Genomic DNA, 14,488 nt, shown 5'->3' with positions numbered 1-14,488 from the left:
ATAAATATTTGCTGATTTGAGTTGAACAAACCATTAAATGATACTTATCATTGAAAAAGAGCTTTTAAATATCTTCTATCCAATAGCTCTTTAACAATAATGGCAATTATGTCACTCATGGATATCTATTAGAATGACAAAACAGAACCTATCTTCTATCAACATGAAGGAACAAAGATCTCTGAATTATATTTAGTCTTTCTGTGGTTTTGAAGGTATCACAAGACAAAAGGTACAGTATGGGATAGGAAAGGCACTTAAAATGTAGAAAACATTCATAAGACAATTTTTATTTGAGGCTGACTTTAGAACATGAGGGTACAATTTTCTAAAATTCCATATTAACAAACACACAGAGGCACTGTCTTTTCTCTCCATTGTAAGTGTTCAAGAAATGTTGAATTGAAACATTAAATTATGGAATAATTAAATTGGGTTTTTAAAATACTAAAAGTCTTTTCAGATTATAGCTCAGTAACATTAGTGACAATTATGAAAAAAAAAAACAAAACCCAAAAACAGATGCTGGTCATGAGAGCACATTAAAAATACCTGATTCATCTCATTTTATGAGTAATACTAGGCCAATGGACATACATACTTAAAATATTGAGTATATTGTTATAATTGATCCCTTTTTGTATTAATTAGCTTCCTGGGACCTTTACAAGGTAAAGGCTGCAAAGATTACTTTATCTTAATGTTCCAATGTTATGAATCTAAATTAAATTTCACACTAGAACACTCCTAAAACCAGTCCTAACTGCTGTTCCCCACAGCTTTTATTCTGCCCTTCCCGAGTCCCCATGAAGAGCTGTTGCATTGACGCCTGCCACAGTGTTCTTATCTGACATCCAAATGAACAAACCCCTATCTGCAGCCATTATTAAGCTAGTCAACCATCTCCATGGTGATTCAAGGACACAAGGATGGGGAGCGAGGTCGCTCCTTTTCACAAGCCCCTGTTGCTTATTTCCTGTCTTATTGTTACCGGGGACATAAGCTCCGAACCTGCCTGGGCGCTGCTGTCTGTTTCCCTGCTCTTTGCAGTGAGATTGATGCGTTAACAACTGGCTCTTACAATTCCTCTAATAAAGCCTCCGTCGCTCTGTTGAGTTTCCATTAACAACGGCTGAGCGCTACTGCCCTCTTGTGGTGGATAGGTGCCAGATCTTTGCAGCTAGGCCGATGACACAGCCGGTTCCCACAGATTTAGTAATTCTTTCAAGGAGATGTACTACTTTTCTTTCTTTTCCAACTATAAGAAATTATGCTTTTTTGCTTTGCCTTGGTAAAGGTTGTAGTAAATTATTTGAAGACATCTGAGTTAAAAGAATTCCTGGGTCAACCTTTGAATCTGTTTATGAACCTACACAGAAACATTTTATGGTATTTTTTATAGGTTCTAGTCTAATCAAACTTTTAATTATATAGGGAATTCATTTTGCTGAGAACATTGGGATATTATAGGCTATTTCTTTCTTTTTTAGATTTTTATTTTTTTCCCTTTTTCTCCCCAAAGCCCCCCGGTACACAGTTGTATATTCTTTGTTGTGGGTCTTTGTAGTTGTGGCATGTGGGACGCTGCCTCAGCGTGGTCTGATGAGCAGTGCCATGTCCACGCCCAGGATTCGAACCAACGAAACACTGGGCCGCCTGCAGCGGAGCGCAGGAACTTAACCACTCGGCCACGGGGCCAGCCCCTATTATAGGATATTTCTAATTAAAATTCTATTTATGGATCTATGCTTTAAGACTGGATTAAGTTAAATCCTTTGGGGATTATAGACAATTAGAAAGATGGGCAAAGCAAGAAAGAACGATGTACTTAAGCTTCAAGTCCAAAAGTTAAAGTGTAACTGCTCATTTCAACTAAAAACTAACACAGGATTGGCAGTATTTCTTTTTCTTTCTTTCTTTCTTTTTTTGAGGAAAATTAGCCCTGAGCTAACATCCACTGCCAATCCTCTTTTTGCTGAGGAAGATCAGCCCTGAGCTAGCATCTGCGCCCATCTTCCTCTATTTTTTATATGTGGGACACCTGCCACAGTATGGCTTGATGAGCAGTGGGTATGTCCATGCCCGGGATCTGAACCGGCAGACCCCAGGCCGCCGAAGGGGAAGGTGTAAACTTAACTGCTGTGCTAGCAGGCCGGCCCTTGGAAGTATTTCTTGAATGCTCCTCTCCTTATCATTACTTCTCTTAGTTTTGGTTCTTTTATTTCTGTTGTTTCACATGCCCTATGTCACCCCTTAACATTATTGCCACATGCAATGAGCTGAAGGTCTATGCAACAGTATATACTTAAAAAGGTATGTGTGTGCAAATTTTAATCAGTTTTTATGTAGGCAGGAGAACTCAGATTTGCCATGGCAGTCAGGCATTTAATGTCATTGTTAATTTAATAAGGTCCCAAAGGTATTGTAGAGTGTTTGCGTCCAGCTTGTCAGGAAAGAATCAGTATTAAATGGGAGGTAAAAACACAGTCTTTTTTTGAGTTATCAAAGCTTAGGTGGAAGTTTGTTCCAGGATCAACACTGAGTTCTTGTAGGTATATTAGTTTCATTCCCATTGTAAGCATAATTTCTGTAGAATATCACATTGTATTGGCTTTTTTCATGGTGTAGCTACAAATTAAATTATGTGCAAATTGAAATCAATGCAATTTATCTTTATAAAAATTCATACTTTACTACAGTGGCTTCCAAACTCTTTGATTGTGTACCTCTGTCAGTAACAAATGTTGAGCATGATCCCAATAATGTAGATTTATTTATAAATTATTTATTTCAAAACACTTTTAAACAAAAACCAGAAATTAGACATTGATGGGATAAAATCATTACAAACAAAAGCCCTACGATCTTTTTCTTGTACACCAATGGTACGGGCATCAGTTGTTTGCTCCTTTCTGCTTGGAGCGTAGTCTGGGAAGCCTAGAGGGCTCTCAGTATTCAGCAGACACACTCATACTCTCCCTGTTTTCATTCTGATACTCTTCTTCTCAACTGTGTCTGATGTCCCCCAGTCCAGAGACTTTCTATGCTGCTGTCTCTGAGGAATAAATTTCTAGGGTTGAAAAGGGGAAGCTGTCCAGTTGTTTGTAGAGAAGAAGAGATACAGAGACCAAAACACTAAAACAGAAAGAAAGAAGAGAAACAAGAGGGAGAAGACAGCTTAAAAAAATAATTATCAATATCCTAAGAGAGATAAGACATTGCATTCAGGAAACATGAATAAGATGTTGTAGAATTCAAATGTTTAGAGAACAGCAACAACAAAAAAGCTCTTAGACAAAACATGCACAAACAAAAATCCAATAGAATTAGAAGGCTGAGAGAATGTCTCAGAAAGTGAAACAAAAAAGACACAAGGATGGTAAATAGGTGAGAAAATATGGGGATTTTGGAGACTGAATCTAGGAGATCCAATAATTGAATAATATGAGTTCCAAAGAGGGAACACAGAAAAGGGAGGGCAGGGCCACCACCAACCTCTAGGGCACCTTTGTGTAAATGAGAAAAAGACACCTACTACCATGGATAAATGCCCTCTGTGAGTGCACGGCCTGGTGAGCAGAAAAAAAAGTGTAAAGAAGGAGATGGCCCTCCTCTAAGCAGACGTAGCCTTAAGCTAAACTACATAGTTTAGTGAGTGGAATCCTGGTCAGACTTCAGCCCCTACCCAGCAGGCCACCTTTGTGGACTGCACAAATTGCACAGCCATGAGTAGCAACCTTGACGCCATGGAGAAAATCATCAAGGACTTAAGGACTCGAGTTTCACAACTGAAAAGGCCCAGTGAGTGTTCAGATCAATGGATGAAAATAGACCCATATCAAGGCACATCATTATGAAATTTCACAATCTTGGGGATAGAGGGGTGATTCTACAGCTTCTGGAGAGAAACAAAACAAAAAAACCCAAAAAAGTCACACACACAATCAGAAATCAGAAAGGCTTCAGATTTCTTCTCAACAGAAATCTTGGAAATTTTCAAGTTTCTTTTGACAATGGAGCCATTTCCTCAAGAAGTTAAACATAGAGTTTCCATATGACCCAGCATAGTCCCAAGAGAACTGACACAAAACATTCACACAAAAACTTGTAAACAAATGTTCACAGCAGCATTATTGACAATAGCCAAAAAGTGGAAACACCCTACATGTCCATCAACTGAGAATCAGATAAATAAAATGTGGTATATCCATATAATAGAATATTATTCAGCCATAAAAAATGAATGAAGTAGTGATACATGTTAGAACATAGACGAACCTTGAAACATTATGCTAAGTGAAAGAAGACAGATACAAAAGGCTACCTATTGTATGATTCCATTTATAAGAAATGTCCAGAATAGGCAAATCTATAGAGACAGAAAGTGGATTAGTGGTTGCCAGGTGCTGGGGTGGGGAAGGGCGAAAGAGAGTGACTGCTAATGGGTACTGGGTTTCTTTTTGAAGTGATGAAAATGTTCTAAAATTAGATAGAGGTGATGGTTGTACAACCCAGTGAATATACTAAAAACCACTAAATGGTACACTTTAAAATGGTGAAATTTGGGGCTGGCCCCATGGCTGAGTGGTTAAGATCGCGCACTCCACTTTGGTGGCCCAGGGTTTTGCTGGTCTAGATCCTGGGTGTGGACATGGCACTGCTCATCAAGCCATGCTGAGGTGGCATCCCACATGCCACAACTAGAAGGACCCACAACTAAAAATATACAACTATGTACCAGGCGGCTTTGGGGAGAAAAAGGAAAAAGAATCATAAAATAAATAAAATAGAATAAAATGGTGAAATTTGTGGCATGTGAATTATATCTCAATTTCTGAAAAAAGACAATGGGGCGATGTCTTCAAAATTATACTCCCTGGTAAGCTATAAATCAAATTTGAGAGTTGAATAAAAACATTTTCAGACATGAAAGGTCTTGAAAATTTACCATTCAGGTACTGTTTCTCAGAAAACTACTGGAGTTACGCTACGTCCAGTAAAACATGGGAGTAGACCAAGAAAGAATGAACCCAGAGAATGGCAAAGTAAATTCCTATGATAGTGGCAAAATGAATTTCAGAAAGGCAGCTGTGTAGTAGATCTGGGCCAGGGGAATAACCCTAGATAAAAAGGAAATTAAGATCTCTAGATGAATGGCTTCAAGAAAAAATGAAATTGGAATTGAAAAAGTTACCTGATAGAACTGACATTTTTGTAAATTATACGGAGAGACAAATGGAAGGGGTGGGGATTATCAAGAAGTACAAAGAAAACGAAACAATTTTTTAAAAATAAAAGGCAATTATTTACTTCGGGAAAAACAAAAAGTAAAAAAGGAGCAATCAAGTTGTCCTACGATGCTCAGCTGTGGATAATATTTGCATAGGCAAAATCATGTAAACATTGTATTTTGATTTAACCCCAAATCCTAATATAATTACATTGGAGGATAAGGTAAGAGAATGGTGGTGTAACAGAACCAGACTTTCACCTATAATGAGGAAATCACTTGTGAAGGTTTAAAATTGATTAATCGAAAGTTAGCAATATTGCATGATATTAGAAATATAGAAATGTGCAAATACCAGAAGAAACAGTCAAAAGAGTCAAAAAGAATTGCCTTTGGTGAGGGCAACCTGGGAGAGCGAGATGAGACAAGAGGGATGGGCTAGTGACTTCTTTTGTTAGAAGCCTTTTAGTTCTTTTGACCTCTTAAAGTACTTTAATAAAAAATATAATTTTTATAATCCTTTTGGGATAAAAGATTGTTTTAACATCCACTGAAATGAAAAAAAATATGAGTGTCAAGGAAACTTGAAAAATACTTTTGCCTTAAATATAAAAATGTTCTCACTGGGGGCCAGCACCATGGCCGAGTGGTTAAGTTCGTGTGCTTTGCTGCATCAGCCCAGGGTTTCATCAGTTCGGATCCTGGGTGCAGACTTAGAAGTGCTCATCAAGCCACGCTGAGGCGGCGTCCCACATGCCACAACTACAAGGACCCACAACTAAAAAATATACAACTGTGTACTGGGGGCTTTGTGAAGAAGAAGGAAAAATAAAATCTTTAAAAGAAAAAATGTTCTCACTAAACTGATTTGTAACAGCCTTTATCAGTTATCAAAGCAGCAGTGATGTTACCTAGACAAATAAAACCATTTTAGTTATTCTCTTAATTCAATAACTACTGTTGGGAAACTTTAAAATTTAAAATAAAAAATGAAGCTGGCCTGGTGGCATAGTGGTTAAGTTTGCATGCTCCACTTCTGCAGCCTGGAGTTCGTGGGTTAGGATCCTGGGCACGGACCTACACTCATCACTATACTATCACTCATCAAGCCATGCTGAGGCGGCATCCCACATACAAAACAGAGCAAGATGGGCACAGATGTTAGCTCAGGGACAATCTTCCTCACCAAAAAAAAAAAAAAAAAAAAAAGCGATAAAGGAAAGAAAGACTTGCTGAGTTGTTTTTTCTTTCTTTCTCTTTCTTTTTCTTTCTTTTTTTCTTTCTTTCTTTCTCTCTTTCTTTCTCTCTCTCTCTCTCTCTTTCTTTCTTTCTCCTTCCCTCCCTTTCTTCTTTCCTTCCTTCCTTCCTTCCCTCCCTCCCTCCCTCTCTCTCTCTTTCTTTCTTTCTTTTTCCCTCCGGGATGACTTCAACTGAAAATGGAAGAGGTCAGCATGCATGGGAAATGAATCAAGCATCCAGGCTCCAGGTCCTTTCTAAACCCCAAAACAGTCTCCTGAAGAGCGTGTGAGTGAGTACTTGTCCAATATCTTAACTAAAAGGGCCCTTTAAGAGTTCTTGCCAGGACAAAGGGAATCTGTTCTAAAACCCAACGGATGTTTCCTCCTCTAGAGCCTGAAATCGGTGAGCCACTCATAAATGACACACTCTAGGCTCCCTGTTGAACCAGGTCTAACTGATACCAGCTCTTTTCCTACAAGTAGGAGCCAACGAGTCCCAGAAATGACCACCGCCCAAGAAGACTAGGTGCAAAAAGGTGGTAGAGAACTGTAACTGAATCTAAGCCAATGGCAGTATACAGAGGGTCCAAATTAACAGGACAAAACAATGTTCTTGGTGTCTTGTCCATTTCACTCTGACTCCTCTAAAAGAACCAGGCACATCATCACAGTTGCAGATTCAGTTCTATGCCGTATTCACATTTGTTATTTCTGGATGGTTGGTAGAATCTTGTGAAAGGTTCCTGTCTGATCTTCAGCTGTGTAGTGTTGGAATGGAGAGGGATGGAGACAGAACTCGCTTGAGCCACAATGGCAGTGGCAGTAGCATTTAGGGAAAGATCTCCAGGACAGGTGAATCTTGAGGACAAGAGTTAATCATGGCTGTGAGTCCATCAGTCCTTTCTCCTGAAGGCTGGGCATCTCATCTCCCTCCATGGTCATCCACAGAGGATCATGATGGTGTTTTATTGAGGAAGCTGGTGAGTTTCTTTGTAGAGAGTGATAGCACTGAGGCTCTGGCTGCTTTGGCAGAGGAGGAGCCCTGGGGCTCTTGCAGGAACAGTGGAGGGCCTGGGGAACTCCTGCTGAGACTAGTGTCTGTGGACATATAGACCCTTGGATTTAAGCGTGGGGAGGAAGTATGGCCAATTGGAAGAAATACAGGTTCTACATAGCAAAGTGATTCTGGTCACACTTGCGGTAGGAGACAGCTTTTCCTGCCTCTTGATCTGATAACAGTTTCTAGTAGACAACATCTGTCCAAAGCCCCTGGCAGGGGAACTTGGGAAGGTATGGAGCACCCTAGAAAAAGACCAGGTGAGGCTGGCTGTAGAGGTCCAAAGTAGAGTAGGAAGAACAGATCCTTGAGAAGGTGGTCTGGTCATGAGTCTTCAAGGAGAAGAAGCCAACTACTGGGAGTACTTTAGGTAGAGTGACAGAGGTTTGCAGGCTATTGATGTGCTATTGCAGGCACAGCTGTCTGGGAGTGGTCACTGGAGTCATTCGGTCCCCCATAGGGAAGTATGTCAGCAAGGTTCACATGCAATGGCACAGCCTTGGGAAGCCCAGCCTGCTGAACAAAGCTGCCCAATGCTCCTTCACAGATGACTGCCTCAATCTAATAGTGGGACACAACTGCCTGGAATTCCACCAGAATACAAAATATCCCTTTCTAGAAATGCAAATCAAAACCACAATGAGATAGCATATCACATCTGTTAGAATGACTATTGTCAAACAGACAAGAAATAACAAGCGTTGGCAAGGCTGTGGAGAAAAAAGAACACTTGTGCACTGTTGGTGGGAATGTAAATTGGTATAACCATTATGGAAAACAGTATGGAGGTTCCTCAAAACATAGAAATAGAACTACCATATGATCCAGCAATTCTGCTTCTGGGTGTATATCTAAAGGAAGTGAAATCACTATCTTGAAGAGATATCAGCACCCCCATTTTCATTGTAGCATTATTTACGATAGCCCAGACAAGGAAACAATCTAAATATCCATCTATAGATGAATAGATAAAGAAAATGTGACATATATATATATATACACAATGGAGCATTATTCAGCCATAAAAAAGAAGGAAATCTTACCATTTGCAATAACATGGATGGAGCTTGAGGGCATTATACTAAGTGAAATACGTCAGACAGAGAAAGACAAATACTGTCTGATCTCACTTTTATGTGGAATCTAAAAAAAACTGAACTCACAGAAACAGAGAACAGATTGGTGGTCACCAGAGGTGAGGATTGCGGGATGGGGAAAATAGGTGAGGGTGATTAAAAGGTACAAACTTCCAGTTATAAGATAAATGAAGTTTGGGAGTGTAATGTACAGCCTTGTCACTATAGTTAACAATATTGTGTTGTATATTTGAAAGTTGCAAAGAGAGTAGACCTTAAAAGTTCTCATCACAAGAAAAAAAGTTAGTAACTATGTGAGGTGATGGATGTTAACTAAACCTATTGTACTGATCATTTCACTATATATACATACATCAAATCACTATGTTGTAACACCTTAAACTAATATAATGTTTTATGTCATTATCTCAATAAAACTGGGAAAAAAATAAAGCATACCTTTTCTAAACACACACACAAAAATACGCTTCTCTAGAACTAGAATGAAGTGAGGTGAGAGTTGACAGCAGAAGCCCCAAGAAAGTGTAGGCAAATCACCAGCCCTAATTCTATCTTCCAGGCAAAAGCATTAGTTTGGAAGGCTTGGTGGGTTAGGAGCTATGCTAACAGTCCCTCCTCATCCTGAGCAGAACCTACAGATATTGTTGGTGGCATTTCATACAGGGTGAGATCATTGAGTAAGAGCCTTAATACTGCTAGAAGGCTCAGATAAACTTTGAGCAACAGATTACCCTGCCAGAAGATTTCTCTCTTTTTGGCACAAACAGAAAGGTAATCCAGAGTTCCCCTTCCTTTCCCCAATTTGGGAGTTTAGAATTTCCTGAAACAATTGCATCTGAAAGAGAGAGGGTTGGTATCTGGGTGGCCTACGAACTTTCTTGATTGCTGCAGAGACTGTGATAATGCTCAAGGCTTGGTGGTAGTGGCAGGGGAGCCTAGGGACTATTGGCTTCTGACTGAATCCAGCTCTGTTAACTGCAGTTGGAATTCCTGCCACCTGAGGACACTGTTGGAAAAGAGAAAGTGGTGGGGAGCATTGGCGATCAAGGCTGCTCAGGAATCAGCTAGCACAGTTCAAAGTAGGGTCAAGCAGAGGAAACAGAAATTTGCATGTTTTCTGAAACAAAGGAGCTTTACATGGCAAGAGGAGGAAGCTCTGATAAGGCAAATCAGAGGTGGAGCCTGAAGAGATTCTCTTGAAGCATTGGTGCAATGCCACAGAAGATGCCTTTGTCTGGGGATGGGCTTGTTAAGGGCTGAGAGCCAATTCCTGAACACAGCTACAAGGTAGAGAGTGGAGGAGCATGCTCCTCAACCACAGCTCCTGTCTGACAGAGGGACTGGTGAGGGCCTGAGTCCTTGCCCAAGAAGGGGAGCATCAGTCTCAGAGGACACAAGTGACCTTAGCAGCAGGGTCTGGCTCTAGGCCAAGGGATTGGCAGGTTGGGTGGGGACCAAAGTGGATAGGGGCTCAGGGAGAATGTCAACTAGACAAACTGGTCACAAATGGAGGAGGGGTGCTAGGGCTCATGGTAAGGACTAAATCTACTCCAGAGGGAAGATCAGCAACTAGGCACTGAGATAGAAAACATTTCTTCCAGATTTTTTAAGTTCTCAGTGAACAGTGAACACGTATAGGCCAAGTATATACAAGTGTGTAGTGAACAAGTATTCATTTTTGTTGTTGCTGTTTCCCTTGAATAGCACCTAGAAGAAGTGATCCCTATAACACCTATGAATCCAGAGGCTCTTGTGAGTCAGCCCAGAGCTGTGAGGCTCCAGTAGAATCCATTCCAAATAGAACTCCTAATCTTTACTCACATCACTCATAGTCCACGTTAACTCATGTTAACTTTTATTTGAATCTCACGCTCTCTCCTATTCTCTAGGACTCCCAAACTTAGGGGAGTATCTCACCTTCCTAGGCCAGATATCTCTCTCTCATCCATCTACCCTGGCTCACTGCTACATGCTTCCCCTGTGCGACATGCTTTCGCTGCCACAGACACCGTGAGGAGCGTGGTTGTCTTCCTCTGGGTTGCCTTTGCCTTCCTCTTGTCCTGGGAGTCTCTCTGGTTCTGAGCCTCTCAGCTTGATATATGTATCACTGGAGTCCAGATACCCTTCTGACTTGGTCCAGAGTCTCCATGGAGAGTAGGAGAGGGGGAGGGGAGGGGCAGGTTTAGTGAGCAACTTCTACAGAGCCATTTTCCTGATTAATGATTAGTTTTTCATGAGAAACAAAAGAGAAGCAAACTTTAAATTTATTCCTCACTGTTCCATTCACATAAATGACCTGAGGTCTCTGATGGGGTAATACACATCCATGGGGGAATGAGTGCTTGGATATTTTACTCTTGTATGTGGCCGATTCTCTGTGGCCAAAGAGCTCATCGCCTTCTTCAGCCTGGGAGCCTCGCTGCTCTCAATTCCTGCTGATTGCCCTCCTCCAAAAACTCTACATTACTAGTCTATAAAGACTCATGAGCTCTTATTTTCTTGAGTTCTTCATTGAAACCAAAGATAATAAAGCCTTTTTGCTAAATATACTTGTTTCCTATCTTCACCGCAACCCTTATTCGCTTTTGTTTTTTAATAAATAAAGCAAATGTAGTCAATAACTTGGAGATAGATGTGCTTCTGAATTCTCATATGTGTGGCATAGACAGTTATTCCAGAATGCAGTGGATTATAGACAGTGTCCTTCCTTTTAGGAGACTATAATCAGAACTATTTTTTTTGCTAAAAAATGAATTTATTAGCCACTTGCTTCATTCTAATAAAAACATCTGGATTACAACTGTGTTTTATTGCTGTTAGTATAGATTTAGATCATAATTCAGTGGAAATTTACCTCTGATATATTCATCAATGAGCTGTAAATTAACTTTCACATGCTTAGCAGTTGGATCAAAGGCACAGACATTCTCCACTAAGTATCTGTTAACATACTGTAAACAAAGAACAGAAGTTATGGGAGCACCAGCACGTGGAAGTAGAGTGCCAAACTCATCAGTTTACGTAATTCCATTGGTACAAATTTTAAAACAAGCAAAACCAATCTAAGGCGTTAGAAGTCAGGATTCTGGTCAGCCTTGGGGTGAGTATGTGTGTGTGTGGGGGGGTGGCGGGTGATGGGAGAGGGTACAAAGGGGGGCTTTTGGGATGCCACTAATGTTCTGTTTCTTGATCTAGAGTCTAGTTACAAATGTTCATTGTGTAAAAATTCTTACACTTGTATGCTTATGACCTAAACTTGTGTGAGTTATTCTTCAATAAAAAGAGTACTTTAAAAAAAAACTTACCAGTTTACACTTATCCCAATTTTCTAAGTCACCTGATGATTCCAACTCTGGATGAAAGAATAAGATAACCGCTATTAGGATGTCATGTACTAATTTTGCATTGGCTTCCAATTCCTGGGATTTGCTGTCCGGTGGAGATTTCGACTCTCTTGGAGGATTATAATCATAGAGCAAGAGAGATACAAAGTCCATGGAGGTAAGCAGTTGGAGGCTTTCTTGCAGCTCTTTCAGCATGATTCGGAAGAAGAGAACTCCTGCTCGCTGGACTTCTCCTGCATGTTCAATCTCTGGAATAACAGAATGACATCCCACATTGTTGTTCAGTACACATATTACTTTTTTTTTTTTTTTTTTGGCGAGGAAGATTAGCTCTGAGGTAACATTTGTTGCCAATCTTCCTCTTTTTGCTTGAGGAAGATTGTCGCTGAGCTAACATTTGTGCCAATCTTCCTCCACTTTGTATGCGGGACACTGCTGCAGCATGGGTTGAGGAGCAGTGTGTAGGTCTGCTCCCAGGATCTGAACCAGCGAACCCTGGGCCCTGAAGTGGAGTGTGCGAACTTAACTACTATGCCACTGGGTTGGCCCCCACACATTACTTTTTCATATCCCATGGTTTTAAACAATGTTAGTTCCTCTAGTCATGAAATCAAAAGGCAGAAATAGAATTACACCTGGTGAAGCTCACAGAAAGAGGCTTTGAGGAAAGGTGAAAACTTGGGTTTTGGAGTCAGACCTCAGTTTGAAAATCTACTCTCCCCCTTATAGTTCTGTTGTCTCTCTGAAGCTCCTTTTCCTTTTCTGTGAGAATGGGGCTGATCCCTACTTCCCTGGTGAGCTGTGGGAGTTAAATGAGATGATATAAGTAAAAGCGCTTAGCCTCAGGCCTTACACATAGTGGACGTTCAAAAGACATACATTTTCTTCTTTCTTTTTTTCCTTATCCCACCTGTGTAATAGCTAGAAAATGTTCAGCTTAACCACACACAGTGTTACTCTTCTAATTCTATTCACTCCATTCCAGGTAGCCAAAGGTTTCTATGCTTCCTTCTTCCCTGCCTTCTGCCCACACTGGTTTTGTGCTAAGAGTAGCCTAGGGGATGTGAAATCACAAGGATCGGGGTCAGGTCTTGGCTCTGCCACTAGCTTGCTATTGGACCTTTACTACGAGGGGCTTTCGCTTCTTTATCTGTAAAACGAGAGGTTCCAATGAGTGGATGCTGTCTGATATCGTGGAAAGAGCACCCAAACTGGGGTGCAAATCCAGCCTTCACCCCTTGTTAATTGTGTGATTTGTGCAAGTTGCTTTGTTTCTCTGAACTTGACTTTCCTCACCTGTAAAATAGGGTATCACCGTTCGCCTCACAGAGTGATGGTAAGGAGTAACTGAAAGAATGTAATTAAAGTGCTTGATACATGATGTGGCATTTAATAAATGCTGGTTCTATATTGCCTTTATGAGTCCTTCCAGTTCTAAAACCATATGATTCTCGCCAAGAAAATGTGATTCCTTACCCGTTGCTCTCATTTATAGACCATACTCATCAGCCCAAGACTGCATGAGGGAATTCCTTTCATGTGGAAAGATTTGTATATTATAACAATTCATTTTATAAAATGCATCCTTCATTTCATTGTCTATGCTTTCCCCAAAACTTATTAAACCCATGATCCAGACTGTTGCCACATTCACAATACCTAAGATGTAGTTTTTCTTTATTTCTCCAGATAATTCGCCGAGTATTTGATAGCAGGCAGCTTGGATCACCTTTATCATTTTCTGAAGATCTTTAAATTCTCGGTACAACAACATCCTACTCTTGCCAATGTTAAAATCGAGAACTCCCAAAGCCTCTCCTGTTCTCTCGCGAAGTGGAATTGCTAGGTGGTTTTCTCCACAGACAGAGGCCAAAACAACTTCTGAACTGTCTGTACATTTAAAGAGGAAATCTCTGAAATCAAAACCAAATAAGCATAAGGATATAAAACATCAGCCTGTTCATGACATTGCACCCAAATATATTGGATTGCTCTCTTCTGTGCCTATTACACTCTAACCACACTGGCCCTCGTTGTCGTTTCATCTGCCTGGACCCCTCCCCTCCTTGATTTCAGAGGACTCTCTCCCTCAGCTCATCCATCTCCTTACAGAGAAGGCTTCCCTGACCATGCAATCCGCAGCTCCTGAGTCATGCTCCACCATGATCCTCTGCTTTATTGTCTTTACTGTACTTCCACTTATCTAAAGGTATTCGTTTTTTGTTTACATATTGTCCAATAAGTATTGGTTGAATGCCTAGGGGAACGATGAGTGTGTTAGGTCAGGTTCCCTAGAAGCAGAGCCTGAGACAGGGGTGCTTATGCAAATAATTGATTGAGGGAGTGCTCTCAGGAGAACGTGTAAGGATCTGAGGAAAGCAGGACAGGGAAGGGGCAGAAGCCAAGGAAGAATGTGACTTCAGGTGAAGTCTAGCCTCAGCCTGATCCCAAGGGGAGCTCTGGAAGGCAAATTGTGCCAAAGCTATATCAGGAATCTGGACAGGGCATCGACAATATCTGCT

The 14,488-nt window shown here is 40.7% G+C and overlaps 1 protein-coding gene across 7 annotated transcripts in view; it reads right to left on the bottom strand.

Annotated features, from left to right (window-relative positions):
* EFCAB5 (EF-hand calcium binding domain 5) overlaps nucleotides 1-14,488 on the bottom strand; it is a 142,579-nt gene that overhangs the window by 1,638 nt on the left and 126,453 nt on the right. For all 7 annotated transcript variants that reach the window (XM_070562804.1, XM_070562805.1, XM_070562799.1 and 4 more), the window contains 3 exons: nucleotides 13,626-13,879; nucleotides 11,928-12,214; nucleotides 11,477-11,573 (listed from right to left, as the gene is read on the bottom strand). In XM_070562804.1, the coding sequence (XP_070418905.1) occupies nucleotides 11,477-11,573; nucleotides 11,928-12,214; nucleotides 13,626-13,879 (638 nt within the window). The remainder of the gene's footprint in view (nucleotides 1-11,476; nucleotides 11,574-11,927; nucleotides 12,215-13,625; nucleotides 13,880-14,488) is intronic.

This window comes from Equus przewalskii, chromosome 10, assembly GCF_037783145.1.
Source record: "Equus przewalskii isolate Varuska chromosome 10, EquPr2, whole genome shotgun sequence".
Lineage (NCBI taxonomy): Eukaryota > Metazoa > Chordata > Mammalia > Perissodactyla > Equidae > Equus > Equus przewalskii.
The sequence above is the reverse complement of the archived record's forward strand: the minus strand, read 5'-3'. Positions and strand labels throughout refer to the sequence as shown.